The sequence below is a fragment of the Barbatula barbatula genome, assembly GCF_947034865.1.
Source record: "Barbatula barbatula genome assembly, chromosome: 4".
NCBI classification, from domain to species: Eukaryota; Metazoa; Chordata; class Actinopteri; order Cypriniformes; family Nemacheilidae; genus Barbatula; species Barbatula barbatula.
This window is the reverse complement of record NC_136768.1, coordinates 5,334,513-5,358,419: the sequence shown is the minus strand read 5'-3', so window position 1 is coordinate 5,358,419 and position 23,907 is coordinate 5,334,513. Positions and strand designations below refer to the sequence as shown.

The 23,907-nt window shown below is 40.0% G+C and overlaps 2 protein-coding genes across 4 annotated transcripts; both read left to right on the top strand.

Annotated features, from left to right (window-relative positions):
- The first annotated feature begins 1,478 nt into the window (after positions 1-1,478).
- On the top strand, positions 1,479-13,629 carry mgst1.1 (microsomal glutathione S-transferase 1.1). Of its 2 annotated transcripts, none has more exons than XM_079454178.1 (4): positions 1,479-1,594; positions 12,314-12,456; positions 12,529-12,623; positions 12,704-13,629. In XM_079454178.1, the coding sequence occupies exons 2-4, from the start codon at positions 12,331-12,333 to the stop codon at positions 12,948-12,950; spliced, it is 468 nt and encodes a 155-aa protein (XP_079310304.1). In that variant the 5' UTR covers positions 1,479-1,594; positions 12,314-12,330; the 3' UTR covers positions 12,951-13,629. The 2 variants fall into 2 exon arrangements, with proteins under 2 accessions (XP_079310304.1, XP_079310305.1); XM_079454179.1 differs by lacking the exon at positions 1,479-1,594 and adding an exon at positions 11,759-11,826 and having other exon boundaries at positions 12,317-12,456.
- Positions 2,143-11,595, top strand: LOC306892853 (microsomal glutathione S-transferase 1-like). Of its 2 annotated transcripts, none has more exons than XM_079454181.1 (4): positions 2,143-2,351; positions 8,992-9,121; positions 9,525-9,622; positions 9,703-10,407. In XM_079454181.1, the coding sequence occupies exons 2-4, from the start codon at positions 9,005-9,007 to the stop codon at positions 9,947-9,949; spliced, it is 462 nt and encodes a 153-aa protein (XP_079310307.1). In that variant the 5' UTR covers positions 2,143-2,351; positions 8,992-9,004; the 3' UTR covers positions 9,950-10,407. The 2 variants fall into 2 exon arrangements, with proteins under 2 accessions (XP_079310307.1, XP_079310306.1); XM_079454180.1 differs by lacking the exon at positions 2,143-2,351 and adding an exon at positions 8,195-8,333 and having other exon boundaries at positions 9,703-11,595.
- Positions 13,630-23,907: the final 10,278 nt, after the last annotated feature.

Genomic DNA, 23,907 nt, shown 5'->3' with positions numbered 1-23,907 from the left:
CCTGGCATCGGCAGTGTGATGTCTGGCTCTCCAAAGAACCTTTGCTCCAGCCGTACTTGTTCAACTCTACTGCTGCTGCTCAAATGAATGAGGAAACGGTAATTAGCCTTGATCACTCACAGATCCGCAGTGGATAAATGATTTGTCATTGACAGATCAGCGGAGTATTTATAATCCATTAGGATCGATTTGATCGAAGGCGTCTAACAAGGTTTCACGGATGGTGATATAGATACAATATAGCAAAACCTGGAATTCAAATCCTTACAGTTTCATTATTTATTCAACGTCATGTCGTTCCGAACCTGAATGACTTTCTTATGCAGAACCCAAAAGAAGATATTTTGAACAATGTTAGTAACCAAACAACGTTGGCCACCATTGACTTCCATTGAATGGTCACAAAACCCGTGGGTATTTCTCCACATGATTTATTTAGCATTCTTTTACAGTGATATGCAGGTTTTAATTGACGTGGACATTTTTAGGCTGGGTTTGGGATTACCAAACAAAGGTCACAGTCACAGTGTAATCAATATGGAAATATTTGTCTGGGCTCCAAATAAATTAAAAGCCTGCGGAGGAGGTTCAGAGGGTGAGATGAGTCTGAGGGTGTGACGCTGAAGGATTGAGCTCCATCCACGGATTTGATGGATACCGCAAAACCGTGAGAGCGATCTTTATCGATCCGCATTTTTCTAATCGGCGAATGTAATTATCGATGTGCTTTCTGACTCCTGTGAGGCAATTTGTGCAGTTTTATAAAAGCTGTTTTAAAACTCACGATTCAGAGTCAAGTTACACTAATATTGCTACTACGTTCACTAGAAAAAGATTACATTTTACTTGTTTGTATATAAATGTCCATAGAACTGATGAGGTTCAAAGAGAATGAGGAGACTTTGGATTGAATATATTGAAGTTCTTTAACCTTCATTAGAAGCTTATTTTATGTAGCTTAGCTGGCTGGACCAAGTCACGTTCATCTGCATTCAATGATTGAGCTTCTCAAGATGAAAGCTTGTTGTTTGTTTAACAAAACTTTCACAGGTAGAGTGACTCCATGGAGCCTGCCGAAGGTTTACGAGATGGAGCGAAAGAGAGAGTTTGTACAATCCAAACAGGTTCTCCGGGCATCCTCGAATCTCATGGGGTAAACTTCTAGAAATCGCCATTGGTGCTGCTCGTCCTAAAATATTCCACTTTTTACTTTGAAACCTACCAGCGAGGGACAAAGTGATCAGCTTTTATCAACACATCGGTTGACGTGACATTGATGGGTGAAAGGGATGTGTGAGGAAGAGATGGAATTGTTTGTTGGAATGGGGCATCTCGACGGACTCTTCTGAGCGAGTCTGCTGGTGTTTAAAGTCTGCGCTGACATTGGGGAAAACATCAATGGCGGAGGTTAAAAAGGAAACTAGAATGAGGAAGTGAGGGATGGAGAGAAGAACTGTAAGTGTTTTATTTCAAACTATAGTATGCGTTGTCTGTTTGTATACGTGTTGAGATGGTTTGTTCTCATCTCCCGTTAAATGTTTCCCTGAGAGACTTCCAGAAGACTTGAGAAGCACCTGAACCTCAAGGACCCTGAGTAAGTCCTTCAGCTTTGCCTTAAATTCAACACGCTTGCAAACAAATCCAACAGTTCATTTAAAGTCAACCCACATGAGACATGACGGTGAAGGTTATTTCTGTCAGGTGGGTCTACAGTACCTTCATCCAACTTAAAGTGAGATTTTTCAGATGCAGTCTTTACTTAATGTGCTTTGAAAAAGATATAAAACAGAACAGTGCGAACATCCCTTCTGGCATTTGTGGTCGATTATTTCCTTGTGTTCGCTAACTGACCGCTAAACAGTATTTTGTTGCAGACAGTCAGTTTTTTCTGTCAGGAAGGTGTCAAAGTAGAATGTACGGAGTTAACATTGCAGGCTGTTTTTAAGGCATATTCACGTTCATATATACAGTGGTAAAAATGTCACTATAGGCTTGACCCTGAAACCTGAAAGAAACGGGGATAAATTATAGTGAAAAACAAAAAGTTGCATGAAGTTTCCCTGGGTGTCTATATGACAGGCAGCGGAGCATAAAATGGCACGCTGCAAAAAAAGAGGACAACCCACCAGATAGCAAGACGAAAGAGGAAACAGTCATGAAGTAAACATGAGACTTTTATTCTCTTCCTCGACACACATTAAATCCGAACAAGGCTGGAAACGATTAAAAAAATCTACTGTCAAGGGAAAATATATATGAAACTCTTTTTTCTATCAGTCAGAACTGTGACAGAATTGTCAGAGAGTCTTTTGAAGTAAGCGGCGTCAGTCAACGAGGGACCTCGCGAGCGGGTAAATAAAAGATGGAGCGTTTCTCACCTACTTATGGCGGCTGGTTGCACCCGCTGATCAAAAGAACATTAGCTTTGATTAATCCATCAATGTCCCGGCGGTCTGCTCCTTCCTGTCGGTGATCAGGGCCACCATCTTGCAAAGCCAATGAAGGCTAGCATACGATGAAGACCCTTCCTATCAGCAAACACTTTTTGCTTTCTCACGCTGCGCCATGCCAACCCTTATCCCCCAGAATCGACCTTTAGTCTCTTTTACTGCATTCATTTGGAAACCTTTTTCAGTTAATGACTGCGTATGAGGTGTATTTATTTTATGTTCCCGAGCAGAATTACTTGGAATTATGTGCTTTGTTGTTTAGTCTTTTATTAGTGTCATAAACGTGGAATTGGTGGAATTAACTGGTTTTAACTGTTTAAAACCTTGACTTTTTCTGTTTTCTTTCTTTTGTGAAGAATGACAGCTTGTCTGTGAGTTGATTTCAGACGGAAATAGACTCCAATGATTATCTGTACTTGGCAACACCATCAATGTTGGTGCTTTTTCCAAACTGTGTGGTTTGACTGACAATTGGACTGGTTTTGTTACTCAGATCTGGGAACTTTGAACATTAAGTCAATTGAATTAACTGACTGTGTTAACATTCATATTATTAGTTTCAGTAAAGTAAAAAATATAGAATATGAACTTGGAAAACATCTACAAACTCAGAGAACTGTATAATTGAGCATATATTAACACAGTACATTCAGTAGAGATCAAAGCAAATCTACACTTTGCTTAATCTTTTGTAGGTTGCCCAACCTTACTGGTTTTGCTGGTCTGCTATGCTCTACAAATGCAAATGAACGTAATTTTCTTTGACAGCGAAAGTAAACTTTCTTTCAGAGTTGTGCGTGTAGGGGGGCTCCCAGTGGGGGACGGAGCGGCGAAGAAGCCCTGTTCCAATTCTGTCATTGTCAAAGTTTGACATAATAAGCGATTGTTGGCGCGCCTTTGTTGCGTGATACAACACAGAGCAGAGTCCCAATTCTTCGCCGTTAATTTTTTGTTAAAGGAGGAAAAACACAAGATGTCTATTCCTTTAAGGGATGCTTGGCAGTGCTTATGCTAAGTAATATAACAAACCTGTCGTGATGTCTGCCTGAGCACCTTTTATCTTCCCAAATCCGCAGGAGGGCTCTACCTTTGCCACGTTGGAGAAACGCAGCGCCTCTGAAATCATTTAAGTAGCCCCTTTTTGAAAGCCCGTAGAAGTTAAGAGAATTCATATCTTAGATCAAGGCTTTGCATATGCGGTGCCACTCGAGTTAGTATTGGCTTTCCTGCTTTCCATGTTGTGTTAAGGCACTGTTGTTGGTTTTTCTTTTTTGTTAAATGGCTGTCTTTGCTTTCCTAGCTGTAATGTTGAGCATATCCACGTGTTTACTGTCCTGCGTGTGTGTGAGGAGCAAATTAAGTGGAAAGAAATAGGCTACAATATGATGTCCACCAATGGGAAGCGGCCATTTATTATAAACCAGCTTTATCTCTCAAGACCAGCGTTAATGCAGTGTCATTCATTTTGTTGGTTTATATTATGCAGTCAAAACATTAGATTAAAGGAACATTCATACAAAAATGAAAATTGCATGTCTTGGCACACAAATCTTCTGAAGCCGTATGAAAGCATTGCGTTAGTAACAGACCAAAAAGCATTAAAAGCCATTGTTCTCGAATAATCTTGCGCAGACATGAAGTTTTATGTTTTGTGTGCATTCTCATACAGAACCGTTGTTACGATTATCAGCGAATGATGACAAAAATTGAATGGGCAACTTCAATGTTTAATTTATTATTACTTCAAACTGGAAGAATTTCTTAAAAACAGATTTAGTTTTCAATAACAGCATTACATGGGGGTGAGTAAACAAAGACTTCCTTTAAGAACATCCAGATAGCAGGGTTCTTATCCCTGAACACAATTACGTGTAAGGTTGAACCCAAGAAAGTTTTTTTCACTAGTTTCTTTACTCATCCCTTTTCGTTCTTGACAGACAAATCTGCTGGGATTCTCGTTTTTTTCTTACACAAGAACATCTCTAATTTCATCAGCTCTTCTGACTGACAAGCATCATTACGGATAAAATTATCTCGGTAATTATCCTGCCGAAAAGAGATTTATTTCCCTTTGTGAGGGGGAGAGCGGATCCGTGGGGCAGCACAGTGATCTGCAGCGCCGAGACGCTTCGTTAAAATAAGCATCCTAATGAGACATGCCCTCCCGCCGAGCGCCGGGACCCAAGCGTTACGCCTAGCAGGAGCGCTCGCTTTTGTTCGGATGTGCATTAAGTAAGCGTGAACGTGGAATCGTCTGCGTTTGGAGGGCCACTTATCGAGAAATTCGCCATAGGTAATTATCTTAATTTGCACCCTGGAGCCACATCCGATACGAGACCTTCCGCCTAAAAGTGTGACGTAACTCGCTCGTAGACCCCTGCGACGGAAAGGGGTCAGGCTGCTTTCAGAAATAGGAGATGATTAACAAAGTTCGTTGACTAAAAGTATGTTCGTGATAAAGGGGAGAGATTTAGTTCGCAAAACTTTTCCTGTAGTTATGGAAAATGTGAACCTGCTTAAATGCATTCTGACTCTACAAAAAGTCTTGCCCGGATAACCTGAACTGTGAAGCCACCTGGATAGTCATGTAGGTGATGACCCTGATCTCCATTTCGCAAGATTTCTCACTCCACCCCTCCCTTTTGAAGCAATACGGTGGCTGACACAGGACAACGATGTTGTGGATATTTAACGTATTTACGAAACGCGCTCTGTAGAGCAGTTTGTCCATTTAGGGCTACTGTAGAAACAACCTGGCGAATTCCATGCAAGAAGCAAGAAAACCCAAGGTGTATGCAGATAGAAATAGCTAATTCTAAGAAAATAAAAACATAACGTTTCGTGTAAGGTTTTTTTTACACCTCTGAAAACCTAGTTATGTATAGTATATTGCATTTCTGTGAGTAGATCCTCTATGCGAATATTACACACAGCACCTTTAAAACATATTTTAGCCCAGTTATATTTAACGTAATTTGTAAGTGTTTAATTGTCATAATAGATCATTAGCCAACATTTGTGATGGTTGACTAACTTTGCAATTAAATTCGGAGTTTAGGTGAGGCTGAAGTGGAAACAAGGCCTTTAGGATAATGAGCATTAATGTTCGCCATAATGAAATGCAGAACAAGTAGCCTTTTTATTCTTAATGGCTCTGCTCATTACAGGTCATTGTTAAAGGATAGATTGTTGGAACTCAAGATTTGCACAATAAGTTAGAGACAACAACATTCTGGAGTAAAAGGAAGGAAGTAAGTTTTTGATGTAATCGTTTTATGTCACGCGTTAAAGACTGGTGTACACACACTATAACTTTTTATCTTTCAGTTCCCATATGACAAGCTTCTTTGATAGGTTATGCCACAGCCCTTATTTACTGCTTTCTAGTTGGTTGCAGGCGCATTATGCTCTCAAAAGCATCCGAATGAATGTGTGTAGTGCAACATTAGTCATCAGTATTTTTCCTGAGTTTCCAGGTAGCGGTAGATTGTACGTTTAAAATGCCCTTATCTGTGCCAATTAAATTGAGTTAACGTAGGAATACACTAATATAAAGATGGCTGCAAGGTTCATGCATGTAAACCTACTTTTGATTTTATGGGGTCTTCAACCTCTAAAAAATGCCGGGTTATGATCGTACCCAGCTTTGGATCAAAAGGGGCAAATTGGGTTCAATTTTTAACCCCTAAAAAATATTCGACCCAACAACGGGTTAACACAACCAGGCATAGGCTAATTTAAAACCCAGCAGTTGGCTTTGCCCCTTATTGGCCCATTGTTGGGTTGAAATCAACCTTACATTATCCTCCATCCTAAATTTGCTCAGTCCTATAAATCTTCCATATACTAATTGCATGATGGAAAATGCATATTGTGCACATACATGGACGCCATGTATTTGTACGTAGTCGGCATCCTGCGTACAATGCCCTGGCACAGTGCATGTGACAGCACAGGAAGAAGTGTAGACGCCGCCTTGGGTCGATAAAAAAATGTATGTGCTTGGAGCCTGGGAGGCATTCAGTAATGAAATCAATAGCTGTGCTTGGCTCCTAGCATTAAGATCATTGGTCTGGCTGTTATTTAGTCATCGTTGTCCTACAACCCGGGCGCAAGTTGGCTACCAGTGAAAAATCAATAAAGTGACACCGCAGTCGGCATCACAATTACTGGTGAGACTGGTGAGAGATCAATTCATGTGTTGGCCATTAACGGCTCCTTTTGGGAAATCATACTGCATTATTTGGCTCGCGCGCTCGCGCGCTCTCGTACTCTCCCTGTCTCTGTGAAACAGTGAATAATACAAATCAACAAGAGATTGTACAGGCAGAGACCTAGTTACCTTGTTTTGCTTTGCCTTCCGCGACACATACATCAATTGTCCTGCCATAACATCTGTTATTGGGTTGTACCTGATAGGCTACGTGTGTGTGCGCAAGAAATGTTATAAAACCAGTAATCTCAACTCTGATCGACTACTTCAAAATATCTTAACATCAACAAAATTACATCACACACAAAGTCAATTCTGTGTGTAGGCTTATGCATGACAAAGAGTGTTTTTTATTACATGTGAAACCAACCACTTACCACATGTGTCTTCCTGCATTACTGTTCAGATAGTGAGTGTGTTGACACCTGCCACAAAAATCTGTTAAATATACTAGTGCGGTACAACATCTTCATATCTCTTGTCCTGTGTTGATTGACATTTCTCATGTATACCTCTAGAAAAGTAGCGCTGCTTCTCCTGAAACTGTAAACAGGAGGTAAAACATATTACTTGGAGAAGCCAGCAAACAGGCGACGTCAGTAGGAGAATATCTCATCAGTACACCTTCTTTATCTACCGCTTCCCCGCCTGGCACTTTCTGTCGCACCTTATGCATATGCAAAGACCGAATATTTTCCGGCAGAGATAAGGACGTTGTTCGCACCTGTGATGGCTTGCGAAAACAGGAGCACAATGGCAACATGACGTACAGCAGTTTAGCGTGACAGTGGCGTAATTGTAAGGAGGCAGAAGGTGCCTTGGTCTTCACTCAGTGTAACTTCTCATTTTGAGATTTTGTGCTGCTGGAGATGACAGGCCCAGAGAAAGACTAGTACGACTATGAGACGTGATTCCTTTGATTTGAGATTGATGGAAGTAGGCCTACCTCACTCTGCAGCTAAATGCGTAGTGATGCTGTGTTCAGAACGTGGGGTTGAGCATAACACAAAGAAAATCTGACAATAAAATGTCAATTTATATAGATGTTGATGTAAAAACACAGAATTCACCCGTTAGACTGCAGTCACTTGAACAATTTTCTTGAGATATTCTTGAACATGAACGATTTGGGAAAATGCATATCTCCCTGTGATTTTGAGATAAAATGAGTATTGGATTTCTAATGGAGAGGTGGGGCCATATTGGGAATTACAAACAAATTGATAGCGTTACAGTGGATCAGCAATTATTAAAAGGCAAATATAAAACACATTTTTCCTGCCCGGGCAAAAAGAAAGATGACTTTCCTTATAAACTGTGTGAATTTGAATTGCACTGTGTAAATCCACACTTCTCTTTTGCATAAGCTGACAAACAGGCTTAAAAAATAACATAAACGCACACATGAACTTGCCAGCAGATTTATGCATGTGCCAAAGGCAGTTATTGCATTGAATAATTTGTATCACCCTGTTCAAATAATATAAATATTGAGAAATTATTCATCGATTTACCTGTAGTGCCAGAAAAACAAGAAGAATGCGAGAAATCGCTAGAAAGTGAAGCAATACTTTGGCGTAGGTCCAAGTAGGCTGTCCTATGCCTCGCTTTTCTGTTTAGTGCACAGCACAGACTGACAGCACTTGTGATCTCTACAGTTTGTCGTCCAGGTAAGCATGCAGTCAAATCTAAAGAGTATCTGAGTTAGTTTGTTACATTTTGATAGGAAGTCGAGTATGCAAAGCTCATACACTTTAACGCTACACACGGGCAAAAGTATGAGTTTAACGACAATAGCAAAAGACTAAAGTACGCGGCCATTGTGACAGTCTAAGCGAGGCTGTACGCGCTCATGGTTAAACAGTCAATTTGAATGATATATTAAATGTTGCAACGTGTTAAAAACGAGAAGAGAGTAACTTTTAAGTTAATTTCTCGTAAAATAAAAGTAATATGAATCATATCGTGCTGTTTGCACAATGTGCGTTGTTTTGTTTATCCGTTGTGTCACTAACTTTTAAAGTTGAGCAAGTATGTGATATTTTTCCAACAGACGCTGTTGTCTCGAAATCAAAATACAGCGTTAACAGACTTTAACTTCCTTTCTTTCAGTTGCTTAAACAGTTATACTTACACACACACACACACACACACATATATATATATATATATGTGTGTGTGTGTGTAAGTATAACTGTATATATGTGTGTTTGTGTAAGTATAACTGTATATATATATATATATATATATATATATATATATATATGTGTGTGTGCCATATTCGTTTTGAGATTTCTGTATTTTTTTGTACTTGCATATTCTTGGCAGGAATTATTGGAAAATGGCCCACCTGATAAACAGCGATGTGTTTCTGGCCTTCTCCACGTATGCCACCATTGTCGTCCTCAAAATGATCTTCATGTCATTTCTGACTGTATACTACAGGATGGCCGAAAAGGTGCATTTGCTTTAAAAACGTCTGTTTAATGTAAATAGCTATGCAAAAAAGTCCTTTATTGGTTTTAATGATAGTTATTCGTAAAATGAGAATCCTTGTGATCTTTCAGGCTCCTATATTAAACAGGTTACCTTAACAAAACATTGGGTTATCAAACAAGGAAGTGTACATTTTTTTATTTGAAATAGTCAAATGAGGAGTATGCTATTTGACTGCAATACTTTAAAAAGCACCGGTATACTGTTTGGCTTGTTTCGGTGTATCTATGGCTTAAAGTCATTAAATGACAGTACTACAACTTAGGCCAGTGTTGTTCTTTGATTGCTCTGTGGTTTAAGTTTAACCAGAAAACATGTGATGACGTTTGAGGTCCACAAGTCGAATCATTCTGTTTGTTAAACAGGCCTTTTCAAACTGGGAAGACACCAGAAGGGTCTCTAAAGATCCAGAAGAAAGAAAAAGGATGCTCCAGACCAATCCTAATGTAGAACGTGTTCGAAGGTAACAGCAAAGTGAGCAGTCTAACCTCATGTTACCAGTCAAGCTGGATTCCTTACATTCAATTTTTCTTTTAACTGCAGATGCCACCAGAATGACCTGGAGAACATTGTTCCCTTTGTGGTAATTGGTCTTCTGTACGCTCTCACAAGCCCCGATCTCTCCACCGCTCTGTGGCACTTTAGGGTGTTTGTGGGTTCACGGTTTATCCACACGGTGTCCTATGTGATGGCTATTCCCCAGCCCACTAGAGGTCTGTCTTGGATTGTGGGATTGTTGACAACTTTCTCCATGGCCTACAGTGTCCTCACTACTGCACTTTTCATTTAATGTCCACTGCAATGTGAAGAAGTTGGGGAGGGGGTGTGCTTTAAATGATATTGTTTATCCTTTTTACAATTTTCACTTTATAATATTGTACTATTAAAGAAATGAACTACTGTCAATAGTAAAACCAGCGTCAGTGGGCACATCAGACCATGAAGACTAGTGACATCATGGCTACCAGGTCATCACACTCAGCATAAATATTGTATATTCTTACATTCATTTTTGTATCTCAATGCATTAGGTGGTGAGTTTTTTCAGTTCAACAATGTTACGCAGTGTATCATTTGAATGTAACTTCAGCAGTTATTTATGCAAGTGTAAAAGTACATTTATTCATTATATTAACAGAAGAATGTGCCAAAGGTTAAAATAGAGATGAAGTTAAAAATGAACTTGCCTACTAAAAAAAAGAAATGAATTAAATATAAATGTACAAATAAAATATAACTGCAAGCAGTAATAACGGGTTTCTCGTCATCTGAGCCATCCAAGCCACTGTGACATCATTGAACAGGCTCAGGAGGCACTCCCCAACACACCCACGACGGATCAAAGTCCTACACACAGAAAAATGACAGGATTAAGCAGCAATCCTCGGGTAGATGAGACGGGAATCACGCGAAGCTCATAAGTGTTCGGTCTCAAACATTCCTCCAGGGTTCTTCATATGTATTATACTACTTAATTGCTAGTCAGTTGGATAATTTATTAAGCAGTAGCGACCTTTAACTTACATTCTTCACGTTAATATTATAAAGGACCCTGTAATCGTCACACAACAGAAAAACTCAACATGTTTTTAATCATTATTGACCTATTAATACGTTCTGGATTTATGGCCATTTTAATGTGATAGGCTCCGCCCATTTAAAATTTTTGTGCCTAAGCGACGGTGAAAGGAAATTTCAACTTTTTTCAATGATTATTTACATTCACACTCCACAGAAGTCGTCTGCATTGGTTTTGTTCCGATCGGTTGAAAAACCAAGGACTAGTTCGCCAAAGTAGGTTTTTAACATCAGCGATAACTCACGAACCGTTTGATCGACAGACGCGTGTCCAGAGGCAAAGTTGTTCAGAATGAGAAGAGCTATCACTTGATGTAAATAGTTTGAGTATATGTCAAATGTCACGTGATACACAATTGTTTATGCACTCTAAAACCGTTACTTCGCCCCCCCGGTGGCCGAATGAGTTCATATTGCTTACAGACCTTCAGGACCACGAGTCGAACAAGCCCAGCGAGTGTCGTTTCGATCGGCCCCCGTTAACCCTGTCTAATGAGTGCTCAAAATTCATTGGCCGATGGCGAAAAATTTGCATACCTGAAATCGGAGATAGCAATTTTTTTTTAATTTTTTTTTTTTTAAGATTATGCTTTTATTACAGTAAATAACTTAAACAGTAAGAAAGATAGCCATTTTTTAAGTTTAGAGCCAAGGATTCCAATGACACCAAACACTTTGTTGTGCGACATCCGGTTTACGAGCATTGAGTCCACACGCATTGGCCATCGCTATAGCGCCACCTATGGGCCGATTTGGCTGGTTCACTGTATCTGAGTAACCTGCACAGATACAACCAACTGACAAAGTCGCGAGTTTCTACGACTTACGGTTTGGGCTGGGCGACGCGTTTTAATGCGGAATAATAATAATAAGAAGAATAAAAATCACTACAAAAACAATAGATTTTCAGCACTTCGGGCTCGAAACCCTAAATATTTCAGAAAACAGCAGCGTGGTCGTTATTTTGAACGTGAGCTGGATGATTTGTCGCGAGTTATTACGTAACCGGCGTGGCACGCCCACCGGTTCACGTTAATTCAGGAGTTGCGTGCTTCATAAACGCCGAGTTGGTCGATTTTCCTCAAAAAGGTGAGAAATCGTCTTCGACATGATGTCTTTGGTTATAGTTCATACTGTAGTGTATTCGTGTGCTGTTTAATGCTTAGCCTGTTTTTAAAAAGTGCACGTTTATGCATTTTTGACATTCCACAAAGACCGCTTGCGGCGTCCTTCTCCTTGGTACACGATAAAGTTTGAATTTGGTGTCACTTGGCGGACCTTTAAGTCGATATATGTGTATAAATAAACTGTGCCGTTTGTTAACCTCTTAATATTTCAAATATATCTGAAATGATTCGCTTGTGCAGCATGCACAAACACAAAATACGATAAGTGTCACTGTTCCTTTAAAAGGCTCGTTATATCAACCAAACGTGCACTGTTTTTTAAAAACAAAGTAAAATATTTGTAAACATAAGTATTTGTTTTTCCAGTCTGCTTTTAAAACCTTTAAAGTCTGTGTGTGTTTAAAAACAATATGCCTGTGTTTGTGCTTGTTGGTCATTTGTTCTTACAGCAGCAGTTTAAATAAAGATGTCAGAGGTTGCTCATATGATTGACACCGAGGTCTTTCTGGCTTTCTCTACCTATGCAACCGTAGTCATCCTTAAAATGATGCTGATGGGCCCCATCACTTCTTATTTGCGCTTGACAAAAAAGGTACATTTTAAATCTCAAACTGTGCAAATGTTATATTCTACACGCCTGAATAAATTGATTGTTTCTCAAAAGGTCTTTGCAAACCTGGAGGACACCAACTTGGTCAAAACCACTGAAGACCGGAGGAAGTGGGTCAGGGTAGATCTTGATGTTGAACGGGTGCGGAGGCAAGTGTATAAAATATATTTGCGGTATTGATGGAGATGAAGTTTAGGCAGTGATGTTTTGTAATGCTTTCTGATCACAGATGCCATCAGAATGACCTGGAGAACATCGTTCCCTTTGTGGTAATCGGCCTTCTGTACGCTCTCACGGGTCCGGATCTCTCCGCCGCTCTGTTGCACTTCAGGGTGTTTGTGGGTTCACGGTTTATTCACACGGTGGCTTACCTGTTTGCTCTTCCCCAGCCCAGTAGAGGTCTGGCCTGGATTGTGGGATTGTTCACAACCTTCTCCATGGCCTACAGGGTCCTCACTACTGCACTTTTCCTTTGATGGCTAGCGCTTGGAAACTTTTAGTTTTAGGCGATATGCTTTGCGTAAAAGGAAATCAGGTTTAGACATGACAATGAGCTGTATATTTTGATATGTGCAATTGCAGTTGACATATAATGGTTTTAGTTTGTGGTATTACACTCCTTTAGAAGTACAGTAAAACTGAAATTCGGTTATTTACTGCTGTATAATCTGATTGATAATCTGCAAAATTTTGACCAGTGCTGTATATGATAATTATTTCTTATGAACCATTATAAGACATTAAATAACAGTATTTTGTGAGAAACCAACAGAAAATGAGTGTAACAGCTTTATGCTTTAAAGAACGCAAGTTTAGATGTCTTACGGAGGAAAATGAGAGTTAGAATTGTGACCTCCTGTTATGCTGTTGTAATTGCAAATTAACATTCAGTAAATTAATGGACACTGTAAACCGGTTTAAAACAGTTTGAATAAACTTTCTAAAGGTTTCCAATATTTTTCATGTTTTGCCCACTAGAGGGCGCTATCTGAAAGCTGCAATGGACTGATGTTTCTTTCACGTTTCTCCAGTGAAACATTCTCACAGTTTCCTTATTTCAGTATATACATAATAATCATCCAGTGTTCTCATTTTGATGTTTTTTGGATCGAGATATATGGTTAACAACACAAATGCAGCCACTCAGTAGAATGAGTAAGTATAATATTCCTTTTTCTACAGCATCTGCCATAACAATTTAATTGTAATGTTTGGCCAATTTCTTTGCTTTGTGTACTGGGACTAGCTTGTTAAACATTTTTCCGTCTTTTAAAAGGTTGATATTTGACGTCTATAAATCTAAGTTCAACTTGTAAAATTGCACACTTAGGAGAAGATCACTGACGTCAAATTTCAGAATAGCGACTCTGCAACTTTTCAAAGCGAAGCAAGAAAACTTGAAATTCTGGTCTACATAAGAACATTTAAGGTAAGTGGAATGATGCATACAGCACATGTTGTTCTTATGTTGTAGCTGGTTAAGCCTCAATTACAGTGATGTAGGCAGTTTTCAGGTAAACACCTTGGGTTTCCTTCACCAACAAAAGAAAAATTAAATTGAATTAAAGATATTTTGTATAGCGCTTTTCACAATGCGCAGTGTTCCAAAACAGCTCTACAGGAGAAAATAAGAAACACAGAAAAGGTCAAACACAGCACAGTGCATGGTGTTTACAGTCTCCCGTTGAGCAAGCCAACAGGGCCCTGTGGCGAGAAACCCAATCTCCAATGGTAAATAAATGGATTAAAAAAACCTTGTGGGAAGCCAGTATCAGTTGGGAGGGCCAGGTCTCCTCTGACGTGTCTCAGCTGCACTCAGTGTCTTTGATTAAAAGTTACAGAGTACGTGTTAATGAAAAATAGGGAGAGCTTATTAGTTGTGATTTAGGACATTTCATTTGTGAAACTGTTCGGGTCTAATTTTGTCTTATTTTGCGAACGATATCAGACAACAGCGGAATGTTATAAGCAGGGAAAATGGTAATGGCATAATGTAACTGAGTAAAGCTATAACTTCAAACTGCTGTCATGTGATGTAAGTTTAGCATTAAATACTAAGTATTGTAAATGTAGCATAAATGTGACGAGTAGTACGTCTTTGTACGGATGGTCAGATGGTCACTTAGCTCTTGGCTGGTGACGGAATTGCCTAAAACTGGAGATGGGATGGTCAGTCAGTCCGCAGACTCTTGCAGGAGGATGGCACGGGATGTTCAGCTGGAGCTGGCGAAATCTCTAGTCAGGGATGGGCATGTGTCTTTATGTTAGTCTTATTTCAGTAGGATTTCTGTTCTGTTGGTTCCTATCCGCCCCACCAGTAAAACCCAACACATTACCAGCAGAGACCCACACATACCTTTAAATGTTCTATTAAAACCAATACAATAAGAAAATCTGGGATGATATTTAAATTGCGCAATCTATCTGAAATAAAGACCATTTTTCAATGTGGATTTACTCTCAAATAGGATCCTAAACCCATAAACAGCATATGCCGATCTGGATGAATCTGCATTCATCTCCCTGTCAAGGTTATAGGTGACGGTTTTGTGCATCTTCCCTATGTTTCATTCTTTTTACACAGGCCCTCTCCTGGTGACAGTAATTACTACTACTTACCCCCAAGGTCGCCATGGCTGGCCGTGCATATGCCCCGTAAAGGCTTTTTCTCGTTTGTTTTGGGTGTGTGCCCAGCTTCAGGGTGTGCAATATTTCAGTCAAGCCAAGCATTTTACCATCTGGCCAGATGAAGTACAGCGAAACCTTGGTTTGCGATCAATAATGACTGATCCACCCACATAGGCCTCTCCGCTGGTTCTGTACGGTTTGGAAAGAGCTGGTGTGGCCTGGCTGCTTTGAGCTTTTAAGTGAAGAGCCTTGGAAAGTCTCAAGAACCTTGAGGCGATTATAACCAAGACTGACAATGGAAATGTGCCATGTGTGCCGACAATAGTGGGCTATATATACAGATAGACAGATGCTGTGGTTACACCTTTGGTATATTCTTCCCACGTTGTTTCTATATTACAAAATACATAGTATATTTCTCAGATCTTCCCTCTGCCATATTGTACGGCTTGTTAACTGTACAGGCGCTTAATTAGGTGGCACTTCAAAGTCATGGCGTGGGCCAGTATCAAGGTTTAGCAGAGATTTATATCACACAATGGCTCCACGGGTCCTGAAAAATTAATGAACGCTTAGTCGGGATCCGACTTGTAGGCGACGCAGCGCAATATAAATCAATTTGAGTTTGAGCCTTGCAATCCAGAACCGGCCATATCTGCTGGACTGGACATTTTTAGAGCATTTTTTACATCCAGCGCATTTAAGAGCAATAATGCGGCACGGATCCTCTTCTCAATGTGTCTTTCACAGAAAGTTATGCTGGAGAATGTCAGAGGTAAGACGCGAACACGCGGCCTTTCGTCAATGACGAGTTTTCTCTCGTCCTCGGGCACGTAATGCCTTGCGAGTTTATGTGAAGTAATTGTGGGTCTGGAGGTCACACATGATCGTGTTGATACAGTATAAAACGCAGGTCGGGATCATGCGCTCGCCTCGGAGAGAGAACAGACTTTAGTGGAATGCCGACATAATAAGGACTAACTAATGCCTTTCGGATTGCTGCCCTCTTCTCTGCCCTTCATCTCTACTGAAGCCCATTACTGTGCGATTGTAGTAAGCTTTCCATTTGCTTTTTGCACTTGTCAGTGCCGCTTAGACACAGGAAGTCACATTATCTCATGTGGGGTAAAACAGTTGAAACGGCCACTCCGAGGGCCAAATAAATCAGCCTGATATGGTCATTGAAGCAGATGCTCTGCACGGACTCAATGATTTCAGCGTGTATTTATTGCAACATGTAACTTAATTGATGGCCTTTGTGGGCCAAACGTCATGGATTAAGTGGTGCTTCATGTAATATCTTTGATGTTTGCGGTTACTGCATACTCTTAGAAAAAATACAAAAGGGTACCACCACAGTGACAGCTTGTAAAAAGTTTCACGTTTTTACAGGTCACAGCGACAGCTTTTGTACCATTTTTCTAAAAGTGTAGCAGCATAACTTCATAACTGTATTTATCCACCCAATACTTTAAAATAATGGAACAAATTATTTAGAAATGATTCATTAGAACTATTGTTAGAAAAACGTGATTTATATTTTAAGACCATTATGCCTGACGTGAACGACTCTTGTCCAGAAGCACTTTATTTTACTATTTTACAAAAGACAGTTTATTCTACTGGGTTTTTCGTGCAACGCTGCACCATGTGGACAAAATTTTGAATTATAATGGCTTCTAATGCGTTTATAATGTATTTTGATGTGTCGCGTTGCCGATGTAGACACAGTGTTAGAAATGAAGCATAATAATGTTTAGTTTTAAAATTGTTTTACAATTTTGCTCATCGTTAGCTAATGTGAAAAGATCAATGTAATTCACAAATACAGTTTAAAAAGTTACTAAATGCTGAAATGAACATGAACTCAAAACTGCTGTAGGAGTCGTTTTAATCATCAGTTCATGTAAGCTGATGCTTTAACCACTGTTAACAAATCGATTTGTATTATTGTACAGTTTTACCTATTCTTTTTTATATCGGTTGCGTTTCATCTTGTTTGTTTAGTGTAAGAAAACTGGAACAGGAAGTGCTTCTGATCCAGTGTTGTTTACATATTCCGAAATAGCATATAGTGTATTTAGAATAAACTGTATTTGCATGCCATCTCAGTAGCATCTCAAAGCAGAGGAAAGTGTGACCTTAACACGTATTTGAGTAGGAGATTTGGAATATTGGAGCTAGGGGACTGTAAGACTTGGCTGGGGTCAGCAGATATCCTATGCTGATCTTAGTGATTGGATCGCAGGTGATTACCATAAGCAATTTAAATGATATTGATTTATCCTCCTGGCTGCTGTAATTGAACACTACGACCAAGCCTCCGCACCATTTCCCCCTCTCGCCTGCCAGGCGTTCACCTTTCGTTCCTCTCGCGCATTATCATCTAACGAAAATACATTCGGTGTCCTGCCACCAATGGAGAAGAAGGGATCAGGCGTTGAAGGGCCAATCAATTGGAAGTTCACCATGGTAACAATGGAATTGTTCAATTAATATCCTATCTCAGGTTAATTTAGCTGCTTAGCATCTTGGCTCCCTCTGCGGTCTGACGCGAGAAACGGTAAGGTAGCAGTGGGACCTCTTCCAATTTGGATGCAAAGGTCCTCCATGTTTTTCATCTATCAAAATAATAGAGGAAAATGCGCTTTCCTGAGTGCTCCTCGCCAGATAACCTCCCTAGTGTAATAACCCGGGGAGTTAATCAACTTCGTTCAAATCAAACGGCTAATTTGGACGATAATTATAATTTGATAACATTGACAAAGCGCTTTCTTGAGGCAACAGGACAAAAACAGCCTAATGGCAATTGTTCTCATGATAGCACGGTTAAATAAGTTTCCGTATCTACAATGTTTCGCCGAGCTATGTTTGGCGCTCAGATCAATTAACGAATAGAAAAACTCGCTCCAACATTCGTCATTTTTCACACACCTTTCCAGCACCTCGGGAGAGTGCGCAAATTTCTCGTTTTAATATTTTAGCGCTCCGACTTAAGCTTCGGAGTTCTCTGCAGGTAGCGCACTAGATCATTCTGACATTTCAAAGTACTGAAACCTTTGGAATAAAGTGTTTTTTATTTCATTCTATTAACATAATTTATGTTTGTCAGAGAGCCCACCTCTGTAGAAGTCAGGTGGGGCTGTTGCCATAATTCATCCTTGCATGGCTGTGCGCGCGCACGTATGCGAGACGCATGATAACCGCTGCGTGCAAGACGTGAAGAAGACATTCGACTTCATTACTCAGGTCTGAAACATTGATGAGGCAGAGAATAGACTCAGCCATCACTATTTGGAGCCCGTTATCTCAAAAGCACTTTTTAATCTCTCAAAAAAAGTCTCATGGCTTGCACTGTGTTTAACGTTGATGTGATGTCATCTGGATTTGGGCCAATCGCAGTCAGGAACCTTTGGCGGGTTTTGCTTTGTTTAAAATATCTCAGGATGTGATTCCGTATCTTGTCTTAATGTTGTATGGAGTGTCGCACTATACCGGTATCGAGAGTAACCGTGATATTTAGAATCAATATCTTGTTAATACTGCACATCGTATAGACACGATGGTTACAAACTCTTTCGGCCTCATACACATTTTTTTAGTTTGATTCATTGGCCAAAAAAAGAGAAAACAAAATTCACAACATTACAAACATGATTTCTTAAAAAGTAAAAGATATTGTGATATTTTCGGGATTGGGATTGCTCGGCCGTTTTTTCATTAGGTTATTTTTGGTGCCCTACGTACAGCACGTGATGCGCGTGGTGGTAGTGGCAGAGCTACATGAGGTCATGGCTCTTCTCTGTTCAATCTGAATAAGTGTGATGTTAAAGGATCTCAGCACAAAGTACAAAATGTCAAGTAGGGGGAGAATGGATTTTATTTATGTGGCAATATTGTTGTATCGATTAAAGCATACAGATTCCTGCAACGGTTTTGTGTGGACCTATTCCGTTAGTTTTCTACTATTTGCAGTGGACCTTCGGTACACCTGTTTCATGACCCCATTGGGCAAACACACATCACATCAGAGTCCTTGTGCTGCTACAAGGGAAAATAATTTAAATGATTTAGGTTCTTTGCAAGAAACTACTTAAAATTCTTTAGTGCGCAAACAATACAAGTTTATGCTGCATCAGAGAGCCTATTGATTTCAATGTGGATGGTGCATTACAAGAGAGTAAAGAAAAATATTGTACGCTTTTTCATCTGACCAAAAATGAGAGAAACTTTTGTGCAATGCACTCTGACATGGAAATTACGACTATTAGGTTTTAATGGCCCAAATAATTGATGCTAACAATATTATTGCAATATCTTACAAGACACAGACACATTTCAGTTTATCACATTTCCAGCTTTCGTTTTGTTGACATCTTTTAAATAATATTTAGGCCAAATAAAACCTCTAGTTATAAAACAGTTATGATAAATAATTATGTTTATTTATATCATGATTATTGACAAATATGATATATTGTGACACCCTAAAACGCATCAATTGACCAACAAGAATTAAGAAAGGCCAGAACAGTTTTCTGTTTTCTAGATTGATTCTAAAACCCGGTTCTGTCCCCGCCCTCACAACAATTGCTATGGGTTCCTAGATGCCAACTTCTTTTGTTTTCTACACTTTCCTGTGTAGGCGTCTTTAGTCATTTTGCATCACAAACAAACTGCTTCCTGTCTAGAAACTTCTAGACTTTCTCAGGCTCAGTGACTCACTGCTCATTATGTTAAACCTCACAGCTGCATTGGCGGTTCTAGTGAAACGGTCATGTTGCACGCTGCAGTTTGGATGCAACAGGATTGTCTGACGCTATCGGCTTGGCTTCATGCAGCCGTGATCAGGAACATAGCCGAAGCCGTTCAGAGTCCCATGTTTGGAGCTCGGCTGCCTTGTGAAGGAAAATCAATAACCTGGAGGCAAGCTAATTAACTGAAAATCATTTAACCCTGTCTCAGCAATACATAAAAATGTGGCTGCTATGAGGAGCAGAGTTAATAATGAATAAATCTGCTCGGTTTTATGAAAGAAATAAAAGCCCCTTTGGAGGGCGCGAGGGACCCGAGGGAGGCTGTTGGCAGCTCGATCACACCAGAATTATCATTCAAATACACCCTGTCAAATACGCCCTGTCTTAAACCTCTTCACTCTGGCACAATTTTGTGAATTGCTTCATTTCTTTAAGCAATGTACATGAGTTTTCTTTTTAGATATGATGAGTTAATTGTAGTTTTAGTATAAACATTGCTGTTTGAAGTCCAGGGATTCGAAGGCGCGGTCTAAAATGTCCAAACAGAGATTTGTTTGGTCTCCGTGTTCTGTGCTTTCTCTCCCCCTGTGGCACTCGCCAATCAATAATTGAACAGACCGAGGATAATAGCTTCTACGCACACCGCGTACAACACGTGGGGAACATGGAATAAGCTTATCTAGAGGTTAAATAAATTGCTGTTTGAATTCTAAATGGACTTTTTTTTTCTTTGAAGGAACCTCTTGCAATGTTTGACAGCAATTCTGAACAACTATGGACACATTTATTTCCACGAGTCATAGTAAAATGGTGTCCTCATTTATTCACGTCATGTCATGAAAAACCTTTATATGACTCTTTATGTAAAACACAAAGGAGATATCTTGAGAAATCTCTTGGTGGGTTTGTATCCATTCAATGGAAGTCAATGGGGCCGGTGTTGTTTGGTTACCAACATTTTTGGAAATAACTTTTGTGTTCTGCAGAAGAAAGTCGTACAGGTTTGAAACAACATGAGGATGAGTAAACGATGAAAGGAGTTTTACTTTTGGCCCTTTAAGCAAGCATACACAACCCCAAAACATTGCAACCAACTATCAATTGTTGAGTTTAGATTGATAGAAGTGTTAAAATGATGGTTACACGTTTCAACTAAATTCAACAGCAAACCGCTTGAAACAGGTGCAAGGAGTGTATAACCGTGACAGATTTGACTTAAAAGATGTGAAACAAGCAATGGCCGTCTTCTCTGAGACAAATAAGGATGGACTCGGTGAACAGACAGACAGGCGGGCGAAAGCCGAACACCATTAAGTGCCCGGCCTGCAAAAGCTTCCATGAGCTGTGAAGAAGCACCATTACTTTAGGGTAAAGAGGGGTGAAACGCAGAAAGCCACTTTTCTGCTGGGAGCAGCCCTTAATGTGGTGCAAATGGTCAGAAGTGCATTGTCACCTTTAGACTTGATGCACTACCATCGCATCTTGACAGACAAGCTACACTTATTGGCTGTGCGCGTCTGCTTTGTTACCGCTGACACCGAAGGACGAGGCGCAAGAATGGATCGTGTAATATCCATCATTCCTTTAAAAACCTTCAGTGCCGAGTGTGTTTTTAGCCTTTTAATACTTTTTCTCGGAGATAATGCTTAAATGGATACGCTATAGTAGCGGTCTTTACACGCATTATGACTAAGGTGTGTTTGCGATGCATCACGAAATCGGTGCTCCTAAAAGCAACGCCGTTCATCCGAACCAATTGTCACAGGAAGGGTGCGCGGTCTGGATTACTCTGGATGTCTGGCCTTCCCATGTTAAGACCAAACGCTCATTCCTGGTAAAGAGACAGGTAGTTACATTCAGTGCTTATTACTTTACCTTAGCAGAGAATCCCATCCAGGCGCAGATAAATTTTTGACGACACAATATATCGAGAGAGATTTTGCGGTGTAGTTTGTTGCTTATCCTGCATTGAATTTTGAGGATTGATAAACCATACCTTTCAGCTATTTAAATATCACCCCCTGCCCTCCCTTGACGTTGATGTTAGCGTACACAAACACACTTGAAGAAGGAGGTGGAGAACGAAGGATCAAGAAGCCCAGGGTGCGATTTTTGGATTTGGCTCTCTTTCTAAAACGGCCTCCACCTCCTGCTTTGTTTCTTTCACGAGCGAGGTGCTTGCGTGAATCGCTGAGTTTCTCCCTCAGGTCTTTTCCCATCCATCCTCTTGCGATAGATGCGATCTCCTCGGAGGAAATCATTAGATGACATCATTACCATCTCTACATTTTCACGAACCAGCCACTTGTTATCTTTTGATTATATTTAGGGAGCAGAATGGGAAGCTATAAATGGCAAAGCTAATAAATAGTACGCAAATGTGTTTTGATTGTGAGCTTATAGGGTATCGACAGTTGGGTATTGTTTAGAAAGACACTCCACCCCCCACATGGTGGGGTCCTGGTTTTGGAGAGAAACGCTGTGATTGTAGGCGGAGATTAGGCCTGGCAGATGTTTGGCGACTCCTTGCCTTATTAGCAATTGAAATGAATGTTGTGGGCTGCTTCAGGACGGCCGTTTTTGTTGTATCGGTTTTCCCATAAAACTAAACAGATGAAAACATTTATAAGATTTCGATATTTCCGTTTGAAAATCTGTTGAAGTATTTCATAGTGTTGTCAGTGGTTTCCGTAGCTTTGATTGTCGATTTGCTGACTTTAAAAGGATTCTTCACCTAAAAATTTAATTTGGTTATCATATACTCACCTGTAATCTGTATTTGGAAGAGACCCAAAACACAAATACTGTAATTTATTCACCCTTTGTTGTTTGACTCTTTCTTCTGTGACACAAAAGATATTTTGAGATGTCTCTATGGTTTTGTGTCTACACAATGGAAGTCAATGAGAGACAGTTTTGTTTCATAACGTTATTAAAAATATCTTCTTTTGTGTTCTGCATAAAAAAAAGACTATTTCTATGTCTGTAGCTAAATGGGGACTAGGATGATATGAGTGGTTGCTAAGACATCGCTAGGGTGTTCTCTTCAATGAACGTTCTGGCCGTTTTACACCTGTTTTATCTTGCGGCAGACAAAAAAGGAATTCTCATGGCTTGGAAAAGTAATAACATCTTTCTCTATATTGAATGGTTGTAGTGTCAATGGTGCAGGTTGAATTCTTTTTAATGATACATGTGGAGTATTGTACACCGCTTCTCTTGTTGTTTGGTGTCCAGATACTCTGAGAAATCATCATGGCCTTAGTTTCTATTAGGTGCTCAGAGGTGATACTAAAAGACAGGAAATAACTTGGTGCTTTATTTTCTGCAGTGCGCTGAACATAGTAGGCTAAAGCTTTTAGACAACCATACGAGAACTGATCATTCACATTTTGAGTCTGCTTAGAGGTACAGAGGAAGCGGCACATGCACACGAACACACGTACGCACTCGCTATTGCTCTCAATGCCCAGCCCACGTATCTGACCCAAGACCAGAAAGCACAGCAGGAGTGTGGGCGTGCTTTTCCAGCCTCATCCTGAGGTCACAGGTCACCCATCGAGAAGTAAAACAGTAGTCTTTTATGGCAGCTACTAATATAAACACATTTAACTGATAAATAAACAAATTGCAGAGTCGAGAAAACGGCGACAGCCATTATTTCGCTTTGAGGGAGAGGCTGGCTGATGCAACTGTAGACTGTACTTTTTCCCAAAACTCTTTTTTGCTATATTTATACATTACTAAAATCTGTTATGGAGAATCCACAGCTAGCCGATTTTAATGCACGACGCGGAGGCCATCGTTTTTAAGAAAAAAACGTACGTTTACAAGACAATTGTAAGGTTGAAAACGAAAATGTTCTGCGTTTCCATTTAAAAAAGGTTTCACTTATACAAGACAATGTTGTCATAACGGTCAGCTAAAAACATCGTATAAACAGCTCGTAAGAGTGACGCTCATATTCTCATATCAGTTGATGAGCCCTCGAGTCTTACAGGTCCATTATAAATATATAAATAAAACCAGAATCTGTCAGGTACAGCCG

Excerpts from the sequence above, each read along its gene's own strand:
- LOC306892853 (XM_079454180.1), top strand. The coding sequence starts at position 9,005 with ATGGCCCACCTGATAAACAGCGATGTGTTTCTGGCCTTCTCCACGTAT. Across the intron at positions 9,122-9,524 it reads ACTACAGGATGGCCGAAAAG|GCCTTTTCAAACTGGGAAGA; the intron begins GTGCATTTGCTT and ends TTTGTTAAACAG. Across the intron at positions 9,623-9,702 it reads AATGTAGAACGTGTTCGAAG|ATGCCACCAGAATGACCTGG; the intron begins GTAACAGCAAAG and ends TTTTAACTGCAG.
- mgst1.1 (XM_079454178.1), top strand. The coding sequence starts at position 12,331 with ATGTCAGAGGTTGCTCATATGATTGACACCGAGGTCTTTCTGGCTTTC. Across the intron at positions 12,457-12,528 it reads ATTTGCGCTTGACAAAAAAG|GTCTTTGCAAACCTGGAGGA; the intron begins GTACATTTTAAA and ends GTTTCTCAAAAG. Across the intron at positions 12,624-12,703 it reads GATGTTGAACGGGTGCGGAG|ATGCCATCAGAATGACCTGG; the intron begins GCAAGTGTATAA and ends TTCTGATCACAG.